This window comes from Brassica napus, chromosome C9 (genome assembly GCF_020379485.1).
Source record: "Brassica napus cultivar Da-Ae chromosome C9, Da-Ae, whole genome shotgun sequence".
In the NCBI taxonomy this organism is placed as follows: Eukaryota; Viridiplantae; Streptophyta; class Magnoliopsida; order Brassicales; family Brassicaceae; genus Brassica; species Brassica napus.
Window position 1 is genome coordinate 20,589,275 of NC_063452.1, and position 22,916 is coordinate 20,612,190.

At 32.8% G+C, this 22,916-nt stretch overlaps 4 protein-coding genes across 5 annotated transcripts; 2 read left to right on the forward strand and 2 right to left on the reverse strand.

Annotated features, from left to right (window-relative positions):
* Positions 1 to 7,081: 7,081 nt before the first annotated feature.
* Positions 7,082 to 9,071, reverse strand: LOC106418489 (protein ECERIFERUM 16). 2 transcript variants are annotated; one of them, XM_013859213.3, is made up of 5 exons: positions 8,819 to 9,071; positions 8,274 to 8,720; positions 8,074 to 8,189; positions 7,887 to 7,991; positions 7,082 to 7,801 (listed from the first exon to the last, which is right to left on the reverse strand). In XM_013859213.3, the coding sequence occupies exons 1-5, from the start codon at positions 9,033 to 9,035 to the stop codon at positions 7,268 to 7,270; spliced, it is 1,419 nt and encodes a 472-aa protein (XP_013714667.1). In that variant the 5' UTR covers positions 9,036 to 9,071; the 3' UTR covers positions 7,082 to 7,267. The 2 variants fall into 2 exon arrangements, with proteins under 2 accessions (XP_013714667.1, XP_022565782.1); XM_022710061.2 differs by having other exon boundaries at positions 8,274 to 8,625; positions 8,819 to 8,962.
* A 51-nt stretch (positions 9,072 to 9,122) lies between these two features.
* Positions 9,123 to 10,646, forward strand: LOC106418490 (protein N-lysine methyltransferase METTL21A). Its single transcript, XM_013859214.3, has 2 exons — positions 9,123 to 9,893; positions 9,986 to 10,646. The coding sequence occupies exon 1, from the start codon at positions 9,123 to 9,125 to the stop codon at positions 9,810 to 9,812; it is 690 nt and encodes a 229-aa protein (XP_013714668.1). The 3' UTR covers positions 9,813 to 9,893; positions 9,986 to 10,646.
* Positions 10,647 to 20,010: 9,364 nt separating this feature from the next.
* LOC106416889 lies at positions 20,011 to 21,622 on the forward strand. Its single transcript, XM_022709325.2, has 4 exons — positions 20,011 to 20,115; positions 21,027 to 21,078; positions 21,131 to 21,239; positions 21,325 to 21,622. The coding sequence occupies exons 1-4, from the start codon at positions 20,011 to 20,013 to the stop codon at positions 21,515 to 21,517; spliced, it is 459 nt and encodes a 152-aa protein (XP_022565046.1). The 3' UTR covers positions 21,518 to 21,622.
* A 59-nt stretch (positions 21,623 to 21,681) lies between these two features.
* LOC106417758 lies at positions 21,682 to 22,628 on the reverse strand. Its single transcript, XM_013858514.3, has 2 exons — positions 22,183 to 22,628; positions 21,682 to 22,049 (listed from the first exon to the last, which is right to left on the reverse strand). The coding sequence occupies exons 1-2, from the start codon at positions 22,315 to 22,317 to the stop codon at positions 21,783 to 21,785; spliced, it is 402 nt and encodes a 133-aa protein (XP_013713968.1). The 5' UTR covers positions 22,318 to 22,628; the 3' UTR covers positions 21,682 to 21,782.
* Between the last annotated feature and the right edge of the window lie 288 nt (positions 22,629 to 22,916).

The window sequence follows — 22,916 nt, forward strand, 5'->3', positions numbered from 1 at the left end:
TTAATATCGTTTATACCTTAATGATTAAAACATATATATTAGTCACAAAATAAAAACGAATTTTAATTTTTTAAGATATAAGTGACTAAAATTAATTATAATAGGAATTATCCAAAATCTAAAAAATATATTTTAAAATAAAATGATAATTCCTATATATATTTTCAAAGAAGATAATTTCTATATATTTTGTGTTGTTATCTGAAAAATATTTTAATAAAAATTTTAAAATTATAGAAAAGAAACCACATAAATAAATATTAAACAAGTAAAATTCTTAATTTTATATAACTGAAAAGATAATATTGAATGATTTTTAAGATTTTTTTTCTATATAATATATATAGTGTACAGAAAAATTGTAATACAACAATTTGATCTACTAAACATGTGTATATAACAAAATACGATGTTTAAATAGAAAAAAAATACTAAAGTCATACGCATATACTAAATAATTTTAAAATAATAATAATAATAGACATCTATATATTATTTGCGAATTGATTTTTGTCCTTTAAGCTTTCACGTTAAAAGTCATAGTGGTTAATGTCGTTGTTACCTTTAATAAATTTTATATATAATTTATTATATAATTAAAAACAAATTTTATATTAATAATATTATATTTAAAAGAAAAAATAATTCTTATCTATTGTATTGTTATCCTTAATAATATTCTTATATTATAAAAGTGATAAAGTTAAGATATAAAATAATTTATAATTAAATATTAACCAAGCAAAACATTTTTATAGAGAGATTTTCTAAAATATTTTTAATATGTGAGTTGTTTTTAAATTTCAACACAATAATAAGCAAATATATTTTAATGAAAAAATTGTCATATATAAATAATTTTATGTTTGATTTAAAATGTTTAAAACATAAATAATAACTTCTCATGCTGATTTTTGAATTAATAAAACAAAAAGATAATAAATATTCGTAAGAAGATATTTCCGTATGTGTGGCAAAACACTTAGGGGGATGTATTCAACTGAGAGTTTCAGGTGATTTGTATTAAAATGACAAATCCACTGTTATTGAAACATGAATTTTAAAAACTCATTTAAAATCTACTGTTATTGAATTAGACATTTCTTAAAGTACTCTGAAATTCACTGTTATTGAAAATATTTTAAGTTGTGGAGTTTTAAAGTTTTCAGGTGATTTTAGGGTGTTTGGGTATGATTTCTTAGTTAAAAAAATTAAAACTCAAATCTCATAGTTTTAGGTGATATTCTAGAGTAGTTTAACAAAAGTCACTTAAATCTCTGCAACTTATTGAAATCATCTAAAACTCCATTAAAAATCAAATCACATCAAATGTTAAATTGAATACATCCCCATTAGTTTTTTAGTATTTTTACTTTAATATTAATGATAAAATGTATTGAATTTATAAATAATTTTATTTTGTTCAAATTGAATTATTTAAATAGTTGTAAGTGATAAAAACATAATTGCATTTCAATTTTTTTAAATAGGTATAAAAATTGTCAAATGACACTCTTTATGAAACTAAATTTCTTAAGAACTTTTATGGTAACAAGACAATAATTACCATTATTTAGCTAGGTAGCCCTCTTTGCTTATTGTCAATTTGAAGAGTTAGTTTCGGTAAAATCCGCTCTTAGTACGTCAAATAAACTTCAAGTGTATAATACAAATGAGATAAATAACTAAAAACCAAACATGTAAACCAAATTATAGATCTTTTACGAGAAAAAGAAATCTAGGTCAAAAACTGATACAAGTCCTGTTATGATTTGGTTTTAAATTTAGGAATTTCCATTTTTATGTATGATTTTCTTTTGACAGATTATTTACATTTCTCTAGTTACGTAGAATTTTAGTATTTTCTAAAAATAATATAATGCAGGCCAGCTCATCACTCAAAGAGAAGTTAGTATCTTCCTACTTACAGGCTGTGCAGGGAGATACCCAAGATTATGACAAAGCTAGCATATATGTTCAACATTTTCTAGATGTCTCCATCTCAAAGCTAAGAAGAATATCTTATCTATAAAGTACAAAAATAATTTATTTGTGTTATTAAATTTAAATATAAAACAAATTAAACCATTCATAAAGTAACACTATTTTTAACTCACTTCATTCATTTTTTTTTTTTGTTTTTTTTCATATTTATATTTTATGGTGAAAAACCTTACGAAAGACCATTGATGATGATACTCTAACGTTTAGTAACTAGTTTATTGATTCAACTGAGGCAATGAGATGCAGCTGACGAAGCTGTACTTATATGCTAACTTCATAATCGAAAAGGCCGAGCAAGACAAGAGAAGTGATGATTCTCAGCCGAGCTTAGGTAGGCACAAACCGGATACTTAAAATTGTACTTATATTGCTTTGTATAAATATTAAAATTTTAGACTTGTACTCTGATTTATTAAAATCAGGTATTTCTTATTTCAAATATTTATTTAAGAATGACTCGTAAATTATTTGTCTCATTCTATTACTTGCTAATTACGAATTTTGTGAGTTATTTACAAACTAGGTGATTTTCCCGTGCTCATGTACGGGTATAAATATTTATAAAGTAAATATATTATAATAATTGATTGACATTTACTTTTAATTTTAAATTAATTTATAATTTTTATGCATCATTTATATTTATAATATTATACTACTTTATTAATACAATTGATTTTATATATGTTATATATATCTAACCGGTTTTGTTGTTTTACAATCGATTTAGTTATCATTTGGTTAATTTGGATTGCATCGACTATAATATTTATTATTCTAAATATAATAAAAAATTTATTAGTTTTTTATTTGCATTTAGGTGGTTGTTGTCTTAGATATGTAAATATATTTTATGAAGATTATGTATAACTTAAGAAATATTGTGTTTAAAATAAAATAAAAAAATAAAATAAAGTGTATGATTCCAAATCACATAAATTAATATAACGATAATATTCTGAAGTATCATGCATATATATAAATTTTAGAAAAGAACTAAATTGTAACAGTGGGTTAATATTTTTTTTTTAATATGATTTTAGTTATCCTATGATTTTTTTTTTTTGTCAACAGTTATCCTATGATATATATTTATAAAATAAGTTACTATTCTTATAAAATTATATATTCTTATCGTAGTAAAATCTATGATTTTAGATATAAGTTGGATTAGTCGATTCACTCATGTTGTGAGTATATTGAGTTACATATATTCTTTCAAATTCAAAATGAAGTATACTTATTTATATTATAATTAAGTCAAATAAAATCAATTTTATTTATCGTTTAAATGTGCATGTATTTTCATAATATTTATCAAATTATATGATGATGTTTTAAAAAAAATATTATTAAATAAAGCGATGCTCAATAGGAACTTGCATACATACGTAGGTGATACATTTTTGGAAGCTCATGAACAGATATTAATATTTACAATAATTAAAATATTCTATAAATTTTAAATAACTTTATGTCTTTTATTTATTGAATGGAAACTGAAATTCATTTTAAATATTTTTAAAAATGAGAATTCAGATTTGCTTTTATATTTTGATTATGGTTATACAGTATTAAGTTCTACAAACATAAAAACATAAAATTTAAAAGAAAATTTAATATTAAGAAAACAAATAACTTTTATAATGATAAAATATAATATATCTACCTCATTAAACTATTTTGTAACTATTTGAAATAATTTTTTTTAGTTTTTAATATCTCTTAAAAATAAACAGTAAACAAAATTGTGATTGTATTTGAAAATAATATTATATAAGTAAAATATAATTTATCGATATTATTTAATTGGAAATGGCATGTTTAATTACAGGTTTCGAGAGTGACTGTTAGGGCCAAAGAAGTGGTGGAAGCAGCAGGAGGATCAGTGAGGAGGGTGTATTACAACAAACTGGGCTTGAGGGCATTGACTAAACCGGAATGGTTTGAGAAGAAAGGAAGGCTATTGCCAAAAGCGGCGAGACCACCTCCTAAACAACAAGATAGAGTTTTTCACAGCTTTCATTTGTTGGAATATTGAGGAAAGAAGAGATTTTTATTCTATAATGCATTAAGTTTTCAGTATTTGATTTTTTTTTTAATGGCAAGAATATACATAAGTTTTGCTTTTTCTCTTATGATTATCTCCATGATGAACGATGACTTCTCTAGACTTTACAAACTGGATCTTGAGTTAGAAAACTTGTAAGAACACTCACTGCATCGGTCTTCAACCTCACAGCTTCAACACACACTAAAAAACTAGTCTTTGAACTCGGACAATACCCAAAACCTCCCAAGAACGCAAGAACACCAACCAAACTCTTTAAAGCTTCAATCTTGAATCTTCAAAGAGTCTACCACGAACTCAGGTTCTCACTAACCTGGCTCTGATACCATATCACTTTTAGTAATGTTTAGAGTAATCTGAGTATTTAGGAAAGATTATAATAGATTTGGAGAAGATAAGAGTAGAAAATGAGATTAAGAGACTACTAAGAGATCATGGAGACTAAAGACTAAGAGAAAGACTCAAAATGACTTGCTTAGTCTTTATTAATGATGATGAGTTACAATATAGACTTGAAGACCATGGTGCAGTATCTATACTTGGATTTTGTCAACGTCATCTCTACATCTTTAAGACACTGACAACTTGTAAGAATCAAGGGTAAAACCGGTGGAAATGAAACACAATTGTTAGATAATACATTATGTCAAAATCAATGCTTTTCACTTGGTTTATTTCCCAAACTTGGTCATCTCACAAATTCACCTGAAAGTTTAAGGGTTCTGCTACAGATTTGGGAGTATATTAATCGTGAGTATAGAAATGAAAAGTTAAAACTCGAGTGATTTTAACTTGCGAGAATATTGGTTTGGAGGACTAGTAATCAATTGTTACCTGTACTTAAAAGTCCCAGTGTAAATTATGTTTTGCTCTGGCTTATATGTTTTATTTTCTTTGGAAGCTGATGAAAAATTGATCTATGACAGATTAGTCTAGAATATTTCTTTTTCTTTCAATAGTGGTTTATATAAATATTTGTACTAAAACCATTTTCTGGGTTTGATGTATATAACCATTTTATAGATATTTATATAAATAAAAATAAACAAACATATCTAACCATTTTCTGAGTTTGATATATTTCTGTCGATTAGTAAAAGTTTAACTTATTCATCTTTTCGATTCATCTCTTTCTACCCCATAGCTTCTTGTCAAAGATCACTCCACCGCTAAAAAGAAAACCAACAGTCATGATAGATTCTCCTCTAGGAGGTGTTATGTTTCCACAATGCAAAATTACTTGAATGGGCCATCCGATTTTATATGGCTTGAGATTCTTGTGAAGAGTAATACTTGTTTTGCTAGACATGATTTGTTTTTTTTTTCTTTATGAAAAACAATAGAGTTTCACGTAATAGAAGGTATTTATATGGTTTGCGCGATTGAGAAAATATGAAAGGAATCAGTACAAAATATTCTCAACTGCTTGATTGGCACGTCTTAAAAAAGAATTATTAATTACCATTTCTGCTTTTTTTCAATAGTACTCATATTTGGTTTGTTAAGATTAGATATTTAGATTTGAGTAAATAGTCTACAAAATCGATTATTGACTGGTTTAATCCATAGAATATTTGTTTTGGAAGATATTATAGTCAACTAAATATATGAAAAATAAATAAAACACTTCAATAATACTAATTATAAACTATTTTTAGTCAATTAAACATATATCAGTTTATGTTACTTAATTATTTTATGTAATCATCTAAAAAAATAGATAGATATATAAAAGTATTTATATTACTTTGAATTTTTTTTGTATTGTTTAAAATTATGTTTTAAAGAAATATTATTTATTTTTCTAATATCAAGATTATCTGTGTAAATTGTTTTTAATGAAATCACATTATAAACTAATTTATATTTTTCATCTAAGAAAATATAGATATAAAGAAAGTATTTTATTACTTCAAAAATATATTTATGCTATTTAAAAAATATTTTTTAAATGTAATATTACTATTTTGTGAACTTTTCTTTTATATGTAAAATACATAGATATATAAGAGTATTTCTGTTACTTTGAATTTTTTTTGTATTGTTTAAAATTATGTTTTAAAAGAAATATTATTTATTTTTCTTATATCAAAATTATCTGTGTAAATTTTTTTTAATGAAATCACATTATATACAAATTTATATTTTTCATCTAAGAAAATATAGATACAAAGAAAGTATTTTATTACTTCAAAAGTATATTTTATGTTATTTAAAAATATTTTTTAATTGTAATATTACTATTTTGTGAACTTTCCTTCAAAAGTATTTCATTTTTTCGTTTTTCAATTCATTTTTTTAACTTTATTAAAAAATTCTTTTTTATTATATGTATATGTTTTTGGAAATTTTTAAAAGGAAGCTAAATAAAAAAATAAATAATAGTATTTAATATTTTTAATTCATTAAGGGTATCAATGTAATCAACCATCGTGAGAGTTAATGTCAGAACAACACATAAGAAACTGACTTCTCAAATATTATTATAGAGATGTCTCTTAATATTTAATAATTATTTATTTTTAAACAAAAATACAATTATTTTATAAATAATATTCTATTGGAATTATACATAAGCGTTTATTTTGTTTACCCTATTGAAAAAGAACACATGAATTAATCTAAATATAAATCTCTCGATATAAAAATATTGTTTATTTTTCACGATAACAAAAATGTTTATTTAAGTAAGTAGTTAGTAATATCAAATAGAGAAGCATTTTTTTGTTTTCTTACAAATATACTCTAGTAATATCAAATTAAGAACATTTGTGCTCAATCCCATAATTGAGTATTGATCTAGCCAGGAAGTTGTACTGGTTTTGTTTCTATTTCCTTAGAAGCATTTTGTTAAATACTACCACAACTTTGTAATTTCACTGATAGATGCTCAACTCATTGGCCAAGCGGCCCAAGCTATTGCCAACAATGAAGCTTTCATCACTTTAAAGAAGATTGAAGCTGCAAGAGAGAATGCTCAGACTTACTATAGATAGGTCGGCCAAAAAGCTTCAACGATCTTTTGATTTAAAAATTAGAATACAAGGTTTACCTAAGCTGGAAGAGAGAATGCTCAGACCATAGCTAGATCGGCAAACAAGGATTACCTAAGCCCCAACGATTTTTTATAGACTACATAGTAGATTCTCATTTGCCTGGGAATAAAAAAAAGTATTACACTAAACACATAAATCAAATCGTATCTAACCAAGAATCAAACTCCTCTATAACTTTGGATTTTCCAACTGTCGACGACAAAGGGGTCTGGTTCTCCTGTGGTTTGGTTGCTACTGAAGTACTTTCGAGCAAATCATCAAGCATGTCATCGAAATCCGCCGTGGTAAGCTTTTGATCAGATGGGTTCGCTGGTTCTGCGCCACCGTGAGAGCTGAGAAGAGAATCCAGCTCAGTTTCAAAAGCTGAAGATCTTTGGACAGAAGGATTCTGACTGGATGTACTTGAGGCGCTGGCCACTGGCTTAGGCTCTTTACTAAAGGAGTCAAGAAGAAAATCTAGGTCGGCTTCAACTTCTGAAGATATCTCTGGCTGGCCAGTAAGTGTTTGCATGTCCTTCAAAGCTGATGATGATTTTCCCTGTGGGTCAATCTTTCCACTTGATTCTTGTTGAACCAGCTTATTCAGACTTGTTGTCACAGCTTCCTCGTCTTGGGAAGTGTGGGAACAATACAGTTCTTTATCTTGGCTCACTTTTGATTGGGCTGTACACTGCACAGTCCAAAAACATCAAATCTGTCAAATACAGAGCCTAATGGTTTGTTTATAGCTAATGGTTCAGATCCAGCAAGTATACCAGCTCGGGTGGCAAAAGATCAGCTTCAATGTAGAGCCTCTCATGCACCTCCACTTTCTCTAGCATTTTCTCCAGTGCCTTTAGATCCAAGGAAAGGAATCCAGGCTGAAAATTTTTACTAACCGTGAGACGATAAGCAAGTACTTAACAGTTATTCTAGCTAAAAAAACAAGAGTCTTATTACTACCTCATTATATGAATCTGATCCATCTTCTTCCACAACAAAGTTGTCGTCTTCCATCCATGAAAGCACACCTTCCCCTCTTGCCGAGATCATAGATCCAACTACACGACTAAACTCATCTGCAAGATTTCAATCAAAAAAAAAAACAGAACAAATAAATCAACAGGAACATAGACAATGGGTTCTTGATTGAGAGTCCATACCGTGCAAAAGATCATCTAACGATGATAAACAATCTGAATCGTTCTCAATCTTTGAATGAGACTCAGCTTTGGCTTCAGATATCAAATGCAGATAATCAGCTCCTTTGCTTTTCGGCACAATAACATCCGCGGGTTGATTAGTCGACAAACCGAGATCGGGTTCATCATCGTACCGGTCCAGATTCGACGGTAGTGCAGAAACACGACGAGATTGAACCGGACTCTTTGGTTGGTTTACTTGCCCTTTCTCTAGAGCTTTCGGCTTATGAAGCGGATGTGATTTCTTGGAGTGGTGTTGAGTGTGAGCTCTCTTCGATTTCGCCAGAGCTTTTGTGTCCATTGCAGAACAATCCTTTTTTTTAACAAACAAAGGATCAAAAGCAACGTGAGAGATTGCAGGTTCTGTGGTTGAACCAGATCTCTTCGGTGAGAATCTCGATTTCAAATCTAAACAGTCAAAGAAAAGGGGGTTTTCAATATATCAATTCGGATTTATCAATCTGTTTGTTTCGTTCCTCATAACTCTGAGATTGATAAAGCCTTACCTTTATACCGAAAAACTGTACTGGGGAAGATCGAAGAAGCTTTGCTTGAGAGAGAGAGAGGGACTATATGCACAGCGTCAAGAGAAGAAGTAATCGGCGACATGCGAGATTGAGATTCGATTACGCGCGACACCGTGTTGAGAGACACAAATTTAATTGGGCTCTGAGGCCCATTATCAAACACGTAAACGGGCCCATGCAATATGTGGCATGACATTAGCTTTGGTGACGTAGCCCTAGCTTCCAGGAAATGTGAAAGTATACTCGACGGGCGGGGAAAAAGAAAGGGGGAAGAGAAGGAGAAATGAAGTTCACAGACTCTCCGGTGATCGAGCTAACAGTTAACGGCACACAGCTGTCAATCCAGCAAGACAATGCCACGATGCACGTCGGAACCTCCGTATGGCCTTGCTCTCTAGTTCTCGCCAAGTTCGCCGAGCGCTGGTCCACCGTGGAGGACTCATCACCATCGTCTCCAAATCCGTACGCCGAACTCCTCGATTTCCGCGGCCGTCGCGCCGTCGAGCTAGGCACCGGATGCGGAGTCGCCGGCATGGCGTTTCACCTGCTAGGCCTTACGGAGATCGTGCTCACCGATATGGTTCAGGTCATGCCGGCGCTCAAGCACAACCTGAAACGGAACAAGGCGGCGCTCGGAAAATATCTAAAAACCTCGATCGTTTGCTGGAACAATCGGGATCAGATCTCGGCGCTGAATCCGCCTTTCGATCTGGTCATCGCGGCCGATGTTGTGTACATCGAGGAATCGGTGGGGCATCTGGTGACGGCGATGGAGTCGCTGATGAAGGAAGACGGCGCTGTGCTGCTTGGTTATCAGGTTAGGTCGCCGGAAGCGGATAAGCTATTCTGGGAGCTGTGCGGCGTCGTTTTTGAGATCGACAAGGTTCCTCATGAGCATCTCCATCCTGAATACGCGTATGAGGAAGCTGACGTGTACATCTTCAGAAAGAAGGCGAAGAGTGAATCAGAATGAAACCTGTTTCGTTTCTGTTAAAACCTTTACAAAATTTGGATGTAACTTTTCTTTTTACTTACTTTTTGCCATCGGTTTCGAGTAAGTTCTATTTGGACCTAAATTAGTACACGGACTTTATTATATATAACAGAATCATTGAACGGGTTGGATTATGTTTTGTGTATGTTTAGGCGATGGGTATTCGCCAACTACGACTAATGTCCTTTTGGAGGTGATTCATTCGGAGGAATTCTATTTTGGGATAAGAGTGATAACATGAGAAGAGTAGTTCATTTGAGGCTTGATTTGGTTTTGGCCGAAGAACATGGAGTGATTATTGTTGATGATACCGTGTAAATATTTGAACACATCACAAGAGTGACCTTGTGGGAGATTAGCAAGTACAGTTATTTGGAGACGATGGGATTCCCAGCCTTACTCGGAAGAAAAGAATGATGAGAGTGAAATGCAATTGTGTCAAGTTGTGTGTTTGTCATGTCCATCTGATTCGATGGTAGATGAGTTGTGACGGAGTCGCATAACCAGTTTGCAGGAAGTCAAACCGAGCAACAGTCCCAAACCGTAACTGTCTGCAGTAAATCAATTATTGGTTTGATCTGGTGCCTTGGAATGAAAGTAATTTAAGTCTTTATTCTACTTGTTGGCGTTTCATTTAGTTGTTAATAAGGGAGACTAAGTCATCCTATAGTTTAGAAACCTTAACTCCCACTTTTCACTTTTAGTATTGTAGGAATCAATGATTCCAACCTTTGTTTCGTTTCTTTAAAAGTCAATGAAAAGCCTGAAAGAGGCAAAATATCAATTGCCCAAAAAGTATCGTGTTCTTATTTTCTTTCAACTTGCTCAACTACATTGTGCTCAAGCTTTGACCAAAAGTCATCGCTATCAATTTGTATCAGAGTAAGACTTTTGGTCCCAATTTTTTTTTTCTGTGTTCTTCGCCAAATCGATCCACCACCTATGGGTACCACAAATGAGCATCTCAAAGCTTTGGAGTCGGGACTAGGACTTGTTCAAAATAAGTTGCAAAATCTCTCGATCAGCACAAACAACAAGTTTCTAGGCATGGAGACAAAGTACCAAACCATGGAGACCAGCATTAACTGATCTTTGGAGACGTCTATGCAGGGGCGGTCCTGAATTACTCGGGGCCATAAACAACAACAAAAACGGGGGCCCTGTTTATACTTACCATTATGAAACATTTACACTTTGAGTCACATTTTCACTTCTTTATTACACTTTAAGACACATATCATTCCTCACACACTTTTTCTCAACTTTCTCTTTGTCTCTTAACTATTCTAGTTATATCTTTAAACACCACTTTCTCTTTCCCTCTCTCTTTTAACTTTCTCTATCAACCATGTCTACGCCATCAAAACTTCTAACCATCAACATCTTCTTCATCATTTCCGCCTCTGTATTTTCTTCAATCGCACTCCTCCGTAAATCTCAGCCATCGTAAATTTCTACAACAAAATCTCAGCTGTCGTCAATTTCTACAATACGATCTCAGCCGTTGTCAAAACTCTCCGTCGAGAATGTGATTGAGCCACGAGCTTGAATGCGGGCAAGCCTAACCACGGAGGGCAAAGATGCCTGAGCCGCTGCACTCCACATTCAAGCACCGTCGCGATTTGGTTTGAATTGGACAAACTCAGAAACTTTGGCAAAACTTGTTTTTCATCTGTTTTAGGTTAATAATCAACCAATATTTGTTAGATATATTAGTATTAGGTCAAGAAAATAGAGAAAGATGATGTCAATGATTTCCAAATAAAGGATGCGGCTGGGTTTTGCGTCGCAGTATTCGTAACCGTAAATGAGGAAGACGATGGAAAAATTACAGTTATACCCTTCATTAAAGAAAAGCAAAAGAAATCACCAACACCAATAGAGCTTCGAACTCGGGTGCGTGAATGCATAAACAAACGGTTTACGGAATGCATAACATCAAATATTAAACTCTTAATCTTTAGTGCACATTTATATGATTTTGCTTAGCTTTTGCATCATTTCATGAATTAACAAATGCTATATACATCTAAATATAAAACCTAAAATAATCTAAATAAACTCAAACACGACCCTCAAATTCATCATATATCATAATTTATGAAGTATACAAACGAACTATTGTACATGCAATTTTTGGTAAAACAATTGTACACGTGGACAATGAAATATATGTGTACGCTGTGACAAACGCGTAACTATTGAAACTTGCAAATTGAATGACAACTGCCAATGTACACATGAGCCACAATGATCTCTAGCACTGCCACAGTTGTCCCCACCGCTCTAACAGCTTCCAGCACAACCGCCACATATTTGGAAGTTATAATGTTGTTAATTCGTTGGACACGTGTCACGTTCACAAAGCTTGACTTTTTGACGTGGATGCTGACGTAGCACAACAAGAGAGAAACAAACCCTTTTTATATATATATATAGATGGATATTTGTTATTTTGGTGTACATGTGGACATCCGAACATAGTATCCATGTGGATAATAAAACATGTGTACATGTTGTTATTATTTGATAGTATAAATGTAACATAGTGGACACATATGTAAAATAGTTAAAAATTGGGCTTATGGTTGAGTTTCAAAGTAAGATTCATGGTTCTACCTAAAAAATGATATATGGTTTTGATGAAATATTTTACAGTGAGTACATGAATTTAAATGAAACTAAAATGATATAAATTAACTAAAAAGAATATTCTAAACCATTGAATATAGTTAGTTATACAATGTACACTTAAATTGGTGTACATGTAATTTTTTGGTAAAATATTGTACATGTGGATAATAAAAAATATGTGTACACAGTTTTTCATCTTTTTTCATTTAAATGTTTTTTGTTAACATTAATTTCACAAAGACATACATGTACATGCTTATGCATATGTACTTATATATTTTGTAAGAAAAACATAGAAATCGTATAATCATTTTGTTTTTTCTTGTTTCGGTGTCCACAGTTAGGATATCCACATGTACATTAAAGTATATAATGTCTATTTAATTGAATACATACGATGTCCACAGTTAGGATATCCACATGTACATTAAAGTATATAATGTCTATTTAATTGAATACATACGATCTATAGAACTGTTTTAATGGGAGTGTTCTTAACGAGCTACGGGTGGTCTAGCTGTTATGGGCTTGCTTACAATCATACCAGACAAGTTCAAGTAGCATTAATCTCGGTTCTTTTTTATATTTTTAAATGAGTGGTAATTTTGTAAATAACCTGTCATTTTCTTTTTAGGTTAAAGAGTGTTCTGCAACTTCTATTCTAGCCGTCTATCACTTTCTTTTCACTTAATCATCATTTTCTTTGCGTTTTTAACACCAAAACTTACAGATCTTGGATAAATTAACCAGCTATAACCAAAAGACGAGTAAAGAAACAAGCTTTTTCAAAAAAAAATTGAGTTTAAACCGATTACAACCAAAACATAACTGTCCGTGTCTGCCTACTCGCCGATTTTCCGGCCACCATGGCGGCGTTTTCGTACACAGGCGACACCGAGGAGAGTGACGACCCAGATCTTGTCTCCGACGAGAGCTTGTCGACTTCCTCATACATGTTAGAGTTTTCATCGGAGAGAAAGATTGAACAAATCTGGAAAAAAAAGAAAAGAAAAGAAATGAGTCCTACTAATTTACACTTAGTTATGTTTTAGTTAGAGAAAGTGTCCTACGAGCACAAAGTGCCTTATGACGTAATAAAAACTCATAATGTGACTTAAAATGTAAAAAATTCTACCATTATAGAAATATAATAAGAGTTATTTACATCCTAGGTCAGTTTTTAAGTTTTTATTACACTAAAAGACAGTTGTTGCTACTGAGGTAGTTTCTTTTAACCAGATAAAAACTAGAAACTGTTTAGTTTCGTTCTTTTTCGTTAGCAAATTAAAAAAAAATTGAAACAAAAAATTAAAACAATTGAGACAATGGCAGCTAGTGCTCACCGGTCATGGCGTCTCTTGAACCGCGCGGCCACCCACAACACAACCATCTCCGCCGCGTCTCTTCTTTCTTTTGATTCACAGCCACAACGAAGCTAAATCTGAGACTGCTTGTTACCGCCATTAGCTTCTTCCACGCCGTGGTGGTCGTCGGAGTCGTTGTCGCTATAGTTTTCACGGCACGGGCTGAGCTCTACCACAATCCGCCTCAAGCTCAAGTCATCTCCTCCTCGTCGTTGTCGTATTGCTGACCGGAGTTGTGGCCTCCCTAATTGTCGTCGAATCATTGGCAGATCCAAGAGAAAGTTTGAGGGGGCAACAATGGTGAACTTTTGATTATTTACACATATGGTCCTCCAACTCTTTTTTATTCTCATTTTGTCTTCAAGTTCATATCTGTTCAAATTTCTTCACGAAATTTTCCAGAAACTTTTAATTCTGCAATCTAAACCAGAAAAATTTCTGATTTTGCAACACAAATCCCTGCAGTTTGATTTATTTTGTTTCTCCACCAAATGTTTTTTTGGTCAAAATTAAAAGATAATTTTAATAAAAATAAATATAATAGCAAATAAAATCTTTTAAAAATACATGAATGAGTTACAATGGTGTCATATATGATTATATATTATCAGTTTGAATGCTAAAAATCAAGAGTATAATATATGTGAAATGGAAAAAGTGACACATTAAAAATGTTAAGAAATATTTCATATCAAAGGATTTATATTATATTATCTATTACATGTCATACTAACAATTACTAAATTGTAAACTTGTGTATATCAATAAAATATCAACATGTGTACACATATTCTTCGATGTCCATATATACATTGTTTTTTTATGAAATCACATGTACACCATACCATGTACACACAAATTTTAATATCCACATGTATAAGGATTACATGTACACCAGTTCACTTGTACACCGGATAAGTTGTTTAACATACATTTTCAAGTTTCAATATTTATACGACAAATATCGTTAGCGTGTACATATAAATATCACTCTTCACATGTACGATAATTCACAAAAACTCATATGTACACCATTTCACTTGTACACTAAATAAGTTTTAACACACTTTTGCAAGTTTGTACTATCAATCTAACTCGCTCAAATGCTTAGATGATGACAAGTCAAAAGAACTGTTATAACTTTTTTAGAAAACCACCAGAGGACTCAAAATCCAGAGCTTTCTACAAATATATAAGAACAAACTCTTATATGAATAAACCATGGTGAGTAACTAGATTACATGTACAAAGATTACATGTACACCAGTTCACTTGTACACCGAATAAGTTGTTTAACATACATTTTCAAGTTTCAATACTTATACAACAAATATCTAGTTACTCACCATGGTTTGTTCATATAAGAGTTTGTTCTTAGATATTTGTAGAAAGCTCTGGATTTTGGGTCCTCTGGTGGATTTCTAAAAAAGTTATAACAGTTCTTTTGACTTGTCATGATCTAAGCATTTGAGCGAATTAGATTGGTAGTACAAATTTGCAAAAGTATGTTAAAACTTATTTAGTGTACAAGTGAAATGGTGTACATATGAGTTTTTGTGAATTATCGTACATGTGAAAAGTGATATTTATATGTACACGCTAACGATATTTGTCGTATAAGTATTGAAACTTGAAAATGTATGTTAAACAACTTATCCGGTGTACAAGTGAACTGGTGTACATGTAATCCTTACACATGTGGATATTAAAATTTGTGTGTACATGGTATGGTGTACATGTGATTTCATAAAAAAACAATGTACATATAGATATCGAAGAATATGTGTACACATGTTGATATTTTATTGATATACACAAGTTTACAATTTAGTAATTGTTAGTATGACATGTAATAGATAATATAATATAAATCCTTTGATATGAAACATTTCTTAACATTTTTTAGTGTGTCACTTTTTCCATTTCACATATACTATACTCTTGATTTTTAGCATTCAAACTGATAATATATAATCATATATGACACCATTGTAACCCATTCATGTATTTTTAAAAGATTTTATTTGCTATTATATTTATTTTTATTAAAATTATCTTTTAATTTTGACCAAAAAACATTTGGTGCAGAAACAAAATAAATCAAACTGAAGGGATTAGTGTTGCAAAATCATAAATTTTTCTGGTTTAGATTGCACAGTTAAAAGTTTCTGGGAAAGTTCGTGAAGAAATTTGAACAGATAAGAACTTAAAGACAAAATGAGAATAAAAAGAGTTGGAGGACCATATGTGTAAATAATCAAAAGTTCACCATTGTTGCCCCCTCAGGCTTTCTCTTGGATCTGCGAATGATTCAACGACAATTACGGAGGCCATAACTCCGGTCAGCAATACGACCACGACGAGGAGGAGATGACTTGAGCTAGCTTGAGGCGGATTGTGGTAGAGCTCAGCCCGTGCCGTGAAAACTATAGCGACGACAACTCCGACGGCCACCACGGCGTGGAAGAAGCTAATGGCGGTAACGAGCAGTCTCAGATTTAGCTTCGTTGTGGTTGTGAATCGAAAGAAAGAAGAGACGCGGCAGAGATGGTTGTGTTGTGGGTGGTCGCGTGGTTCAAAAGACGCCATGACCGGTGAGCACTAACTGCCATTGTCTCAATTGTTTTAATTTTTTTGTTTCAATTTTTTTTTAATTTGCTAACGAAAAAGAAGGAAATAAACAGTTTCTAGTTTTTATCTGGTTAAAAGAAACTACCTCAGTAGCAACAACTGTCTTTTAGTGTAATAAAAACTTAAAAACTGGCCTAGGATGTAAATAACTCATATAATAACACATTCTCGTTCAACACGATTTTAGTAGTCCAAAAGCAATGTAGTGAAAAGGCAAGATAAGGAAAAAGAAACGTTGCTGTGAAAAATTAACACTTTTTATTCTTTTAAATAGTTGTGGGTCCCAGTTTACCTATAATATCTAGGCCTGGAACTTATTATTCGAGATCCGGAGGGACCGAATCCGGATCCGGATAGTAAAATGTAGGATCCGTCCAAACCGGATTCAGATCCAGATATCTTGATTTTTAAGTCCGGATATCCGGATCCGTAATTTTTATTAATAATTATTTCAAAAGTAGTAATATCTATATATAAAAACTAATTTTATTTATTTAATTTTCATTTTTATAATAGTATATATATAAATTTGGTAATATTATACATAGAAATAATTAAAAACATTATATACATTTTCATTTTTAATTTATTGTTGGTATTTTATAAATATTAATATTAATTTTTATTTATTTTAGTGATCCAAATCCGGATCCGAATACCCGCCGGATATTACAATTTTTAGGAGGATATCCGAGAACCCTCGATCCGGATAAGGATAGTAAAATTATGGATTCGTCGGATAAGGATCCGGATACCTTAAAATTCCCCGGATATCCGATCCATCACATGCCTAATTAATATCTTCTATAGATTTTTTTTCCTTTGCTTTTCTCGGCAACTTTTTTTTCTGTTTATGAGAAAGCTACAAAAAATTTAACATAACTGCATTGATTTTTTTTTTAAATTGGGGGCCCTATGGAAGTGGGGGGCCAAGGCCTATGTTTCAGTTTGCTTGGTTCATGGACGCCCATGCGTCTATGGCCCGCATACTCGAGCTTCTTGCTCAAAACCGAGTGAATCCAGTGTACCCCTGCAGTCAACCAACTCTCGTCCCTTTGCCTCCAACGAACTCAACTAGAACATAACCCACCATCACCTCCACCCTTACATCCACCACAATACCCACCACTCAATCCGCAGCTACCACGACACATCAAACTGAACTTTCCACGCTTCAATGGAGGCGAACCGACTGAATGGCTCAGCAAAATCAAACAGTATTTTGCTTACCGAGGTGTACCACGAGTTCAACAAGTCAGTTTTGTATCCTATCATCTTACTGAGGAGGCCAATGAGTGGTGGTTTGCCACATCTAAGGTTCTCGGCACCGACCCAAATAATTCACCATGGTAGACGTACAAAGAGGAGCTTTAGAATTAAAGATGTCAATTGGGCTGTCCATGTCCAAATGGGTTTGTCCAATTGGACAATCTCATTTTCTGGACATATATGGTCAAAGCCCAAATAGACTACGTCTAAATAAGATCAACCCCAAATAAGACCATAACAAAATGGATTATCTACAGAGCCCAAAAAATAAAAGTTCTATATTTTTGTTAGAAAAAAATATATTTTTGTGATTATACCAAATAACGTAACTTCACAGTTTTAGCAAAAGGATATGATTTTACAAAATTATTCGGAAAACGTGTTTTATGATTTTAGCGGGAAAACGTGAATTGGCGATTTTGATGAAAAACATGATTTTATGTTTTTAACGGGAAAAGTGATTATACAGTTTTACAGTAAAAAATAATTTTCGGTTTTGGTGGAAAAACTTGATTTGGCAGTATTAACAAGAAACATGATTTTGGCGGCTTTGGCGGAAAAATGTGATTTTTGCAGTTTTGGCGGAAAAACGTGATTTTGCGATTTTAGCGGGAAAATGTAATTTTGCGATTATGGCGGGAAAACATGATTTTACTGTTTTTTTGTGGGAAACATGATTTTACAATTTTGACGGGAAAACATAATTTTACGGTTTTGGTGAGAAAACATTATTTTGCAGTTTTGGCGCGAAAACTTGATTTGGAGATTTTGATGGAAAAACTTGATTTGGCGATTTTGACGGGAGAATGTGATTTTGGCAGTTTTGACGAAAACGTGATTTTATGGTTTTGGGGAAAATGTGATTTACGATTTTGGCGGGAAAACATGATTTTACAATTTTAGCGGAAAAACGTAAATTTGCGATTTGGTGGGAAAACTTGATTTGACGATCTTGATGAAAAAAATGATTTGGTGACTTTGGAAGGATAATGTGATTTTGCCAGTTTTGGTGAAAACATGATTTTATGGTTTTGGCGAAAAATGTGATTTTACGATTTTGGCGGGAAAACGTGATTTTACGGTTTGGCGGAAAAACGTAAATCAGCAATATATGGAAAAAAAATGTGATTTTGTGATTTTACGATTCATGCGTAAAAAATTTGATTTTGCAAATTTGATGAAAATGTGATTTTATCCTAAAACTAAAAAATCATAGTTTTTAGTGTTTATCGGACAGTCCCGTCCAAATCTGTCAGACCGGTTTATTTTTGGTTAAAATTGATTTTAGTCCATTTGGACTACTAACCATTTGGGTTTAACCATATCAAACCATTTTAATTTGGACTGGGTTAGCCTACGGTCATCGGGACAATTGAATCGCTATCTAGAATTGCTTTGACCAACTGAAGGTGAGAACTTTCATAAGGCTCTTTCAAAAATCTAACAAACGGGTACATTGTGTGAGTCCATGATCGGATCGAACAAGGAAGTAAGATCATCAGCACAGTCGCCGGTGCATGCGGTACGAGCCAAACATGCCAAAAGAGAGAAGTCCCGGTCTGAATCGTGACTTCGGGAGAATGAACAAAGTTGACAATTAATCTGAAAAAAGCATTAGTAGGTCCTATTTGGGTGGGATTCGCGCTTCAATCGCAGATCATATTCGTATGTTTGCTCCCAACACCCTGAAATATGTAATCAACTTAGCGCGTTCGCGTGATAACGCAATAAGTTGGTTTCATTAACACATGTATATAGTTTTAATTATAAGTAAATAGTTTTTTTTTTGAAAAAAAAAGCGCAAAGTTGCAGACACGCTAAATTGATTACATTCACACATCTTTATTTTCTCGTAACACATGTATATAGTTTTAGTTGTAAGTAAATGGTTTATTTTCTGAAAAATAAAAGGTATTGTCCAATGCTTAATATACTGGACCGCAACCTTTGATGGTTTTACCCAAGGTAAGATTTTAAAATGAGGTAAAAAAATAAGTTTACAAAGAAAAATGCGGTCAAATTATTTAGGGAAAATTGGAAATATACAACAAAAGAACTAGTAGATTGTCCATATGCCATAATATGAGCTAGAAGTTGTCCACTTAGTATAATTTTTTATGTAAACCCAAATAAATCCCTAATCTAAGCCTAAAACGTTTTTTTGTAAATTTAATAGTTAAAAAAAAATAAAAAGTAAAAAAAAAACAGATAGTAAATAAACAAAAAGGGATAATCCCAAATCTTGACTTAGAACCCTAATTTCGCCACCTCCATTGGCGATGCCAGGAGGTGTGCCCAAGCTCCCAAAGATCCAACCGGCGGATATCCAAGCCGCCGTAGGATGGGGTGTCGCCGCCGCAGCCGGCGCCATCTGGGTCGTCCAAGTAAGCCAATCCGCCTCTTACTTGTAGACTTTCAAATTGGGTTTAATGGATTATGTCTCCTAGTGAAGTTTCTGGCTTGATTTGGACGAAAGATGAAAACTTTACAATTGATCTCGTTAGATATATATTGTTTTTAAAGGCTCTAACTTTAATGTATATTGCATCCTTGCATGTATACGTGTATCATTTCAATTTCATGAAAGGCTTTGATTCAAATCTCTTATGTGGCTGTAGATGTTAGTTGATTCAAAGTAATTTTATTCAGATTAGTCTCCTGTTTTGCTTCTAGGGATACCACTTAGACATGAATTACTCTACTTGATGTTTCCATCTTTTATGCTAAAAGCATTCTCTTTTAGACTTTTAGTTACTGGCAATGATAATGCGCTCTGTATATGTATTTTGGTGTTGTGAAGAGTTTAATTAGTCCCTTAAGCAGTCCTGACTTCATTATTTTGTTTTGTATCTTAACATCAAATTTGTTTTTATCATTCACAGCCATTTGATTGGATAAAGAAGACATTTATTGACAAACCAACAACTGAAGAAAACTGATGGGATCACCAAGATGTAGACTTTTCTTTGCAATAAATTTTGGTTCGTTTTTTGGGGCTTTGTGGTTTCATGTCTCCAATGTAGACTTTTTGTCTTCTCAAATGTTATAACACAATAAAAAAGCATACACTCTCCAAATCTGTAACCAGAAAAAAAAGTACGCATTTTGCTTTTTATAACATTCTGCTTTTTCAATCGTATGTTGTTTGTACTATTACCTTATGAAAGAAAGTAGACGTGTAGATCAGGGCATAAGAAGAAGAGCTATGATCGGAAATATGATAAAGGGTTTTGAAACAAGCAACTTCAGAGCAAGATTTCATGCTTGAGCAATGTTTATGTTGGTCTTCTCTCAGACTTGTTCAAACTACTTGCTTGTTTATGTTCTGTTCCTTATTCTCCTGGATAGTGTTTTTATTGTTGTTTACTGATTTTCAGGAAGCTTTGCAGTGATTGACAGACCATACAGGAAAAGAAAAGGCTCAAGAATCTGGTAGCAAAGTTACTTCTATCATCTGCAAAGTTCTTTTCTTTGAGCAACTACGTCTCCTCCAAAAGTCTCTGGACTGGTACTAAATCATTGTTTCTTTCTTTCACTGTGTTATCAATAACATTTAATTTTTGTTTTTCAAAGATTGGACATGGTCAATGCAGGCCAGAGATCTTCAGAGATGCCAGGCCAGTTCCAGCTGATGAAATCTCTCAAATACCTATGGCACAGCAAGACGTTGACGGTGAAATAGACTCGAGTGATGACGGCATGCCCCCTCCCCCATTGGAAGCATACACAAACAGATTGAGACCATTTGGAGTACAATTTGATGCAGAAGCGGATTCTGATTCTTAGAAACCTATAGTTTCTGAGATGTATCTTATTAAACAATATGTAACCAACACACAGCTGCTGAAAAACAGCAATGTTTTGATATGCAATGAATTGATTGTTGATTTATAGCTCAGCAAATGGTTCAGAGAGTAGTAGTCCATTGCTACTCATTCTACATCAATGTAGATCACAGATCAGTGTAGCATACTCTGATACAAGACAAAAGAGAGTCTTTGGTGATACAAGCTGTTGTTGTTCAAGTAGTCCAGGGAAATAAAAACGAATTTTAAGAGCTCTCTTTTTCGAGCTTCTCAATCTCCTCACGGTGCTTTCTTTCAGCTTCTTGAAGCTCTCTTTCAGCATCTTCTTCCTCTTCAATTCTGTCAAGATTATCGAACTCCTTAGTCGCTGCCATGACTTTCACAACAGGGTCTCTTAGCTCAGAGATCAAACCGCCACCGTCTTTGTACCCTTCTTCATCTCCAATCAGATACAACCGTTGGTCAGGACCAGACGCCATGGGGATGTCCACCGCCAAAAGCTTCATGTCATACTGAAGAAACAAACAAGAAGATCAATGAATCTGCTAATGCCATTGCTAACCACTCTCTAATCAACTCACAACAGCTCCAATCTGCTACACTCATTCCTAGGCTAGAGATAGAAGACCTATCTATATCTATCACCTGGCCTTTCTTCTTCTTGACTTCAACGCTAACGAGCCCCTTTCTCTCAGAGCCTTGAACAGGGAACAGGAGAAAGCAACGCTTGCTCCTAATCGTTGGCTTGAATTTCTTGAAGGTTATGCCACCACCAGACATCACATAAGCAACAAGGGATTCAAATTTTTGGGGTGGTTTCAAAATTAATCAAGAACTTGTGAAGAGGAAGAGAGATCACAGTTATTTAAAAAAAAAATAACTTTAGTAAACACGTAAAATTTGAGAAAATAAAGATTCACATAATATTTTTCAACAGATTTTGGAGAGATTTAAGGAATATTTTCCAAAAGATTACGAATTTGGCAAAACATGCATTCTGCTGCCAGTAGATTGTGTAGATTGTATATATGATGGTAGATACGACGGTAGAATGTATAATCCGGCAGAGATAGGATATAGTATCTTAGTAGATAACGAAATATTACCACGGTAGATTATTAGTAACTGACAGATTCTGTGATTCTCAGCCAGTAGATATATAGGAAACAGTAGTTCATGAAATCTTTCGTCGTTCAGATCGTAAGGAAAACCGTAACCTTTTCTTTCTGCGGTAGTACACAGATTACCAAATCGTAGATTTTAAAATCTGTAAGCGCCAGATATCTATGTAGTTAACCGAAACTACAATCTACATGTCCGTAGTTAGTAGATTTTGTTTTCTGCTATCTGTAAATCAAAATATGAAATTGTGTTTCACT

Excerpts from the sequence above, each read along its gene's own strand:
- LOC106418489 (XM_013859213.3), bottom strand. The coding sequence starts at position 9,035 with ATGTCATGCCACATATTGCATGGGCCCGTTTACGTGTTTGATAATGGG. Across the intron at positions 7,992-8,073 it reads GATCAGATTCATATAATGAG|CCTGGATTCCTTTCCTTGGA; the intron begins GTAGTAATAAGA and ends AAAAATTTTCAG. Across the intron at positions 7,802-7,886 it reads ATCTTTTGCCACCCGAGCTG|TGTACAGCCCAATCAAAAGT; the intron begins GTATACTTGCTG and ends TGGACTGTGCAG.
- LOC106418490 (XM_013859214.3), top strand. The coding sequence starts at position 9,123 with ATGAAGTTCACAGACTCTCCGGTGATCGAGCTAACAGTTAACGGCACA.
- LOC106416889 (XM_022709325.2), top strand. The coding sequence starts at position 20,011 with ATGCCAGGAGGTGTGCCCAAGCTCCCAAAGATCCAACCGGCGGATATC. Across the intron at positions 20,116-21,026 it reads GCGCCATCTGGGTCGTCCAA|ACTTGTTCAAACTACTTGCT; the intron begins GTAAGCCAATCC and ends GTCTTCTCTCAG. Across the intron at positions 21,079-21,130 it reads GTTCCTTATTCTCCTGGATA|ACCATACAGGAAAAGAAAAG; the intron begins GTGTTTTTATTG and ends AGTGATTGACAG.
- LOC106417758 (XM_013858514.3), bottom strand. The coding sequence starts at position 22,317 with ATGTCTGGTGGTGGCATAACCTTCAAGAAATTCAAGCCAACGATTAGG. Across the intron at positions 22,050-22,182 it reads TCAAGAAGAAGAAAGGCCAG|TATGACATGAAGCTTTTGGC; the intron begins GTGATAGATATA and ends TTGTTTCTTCAG.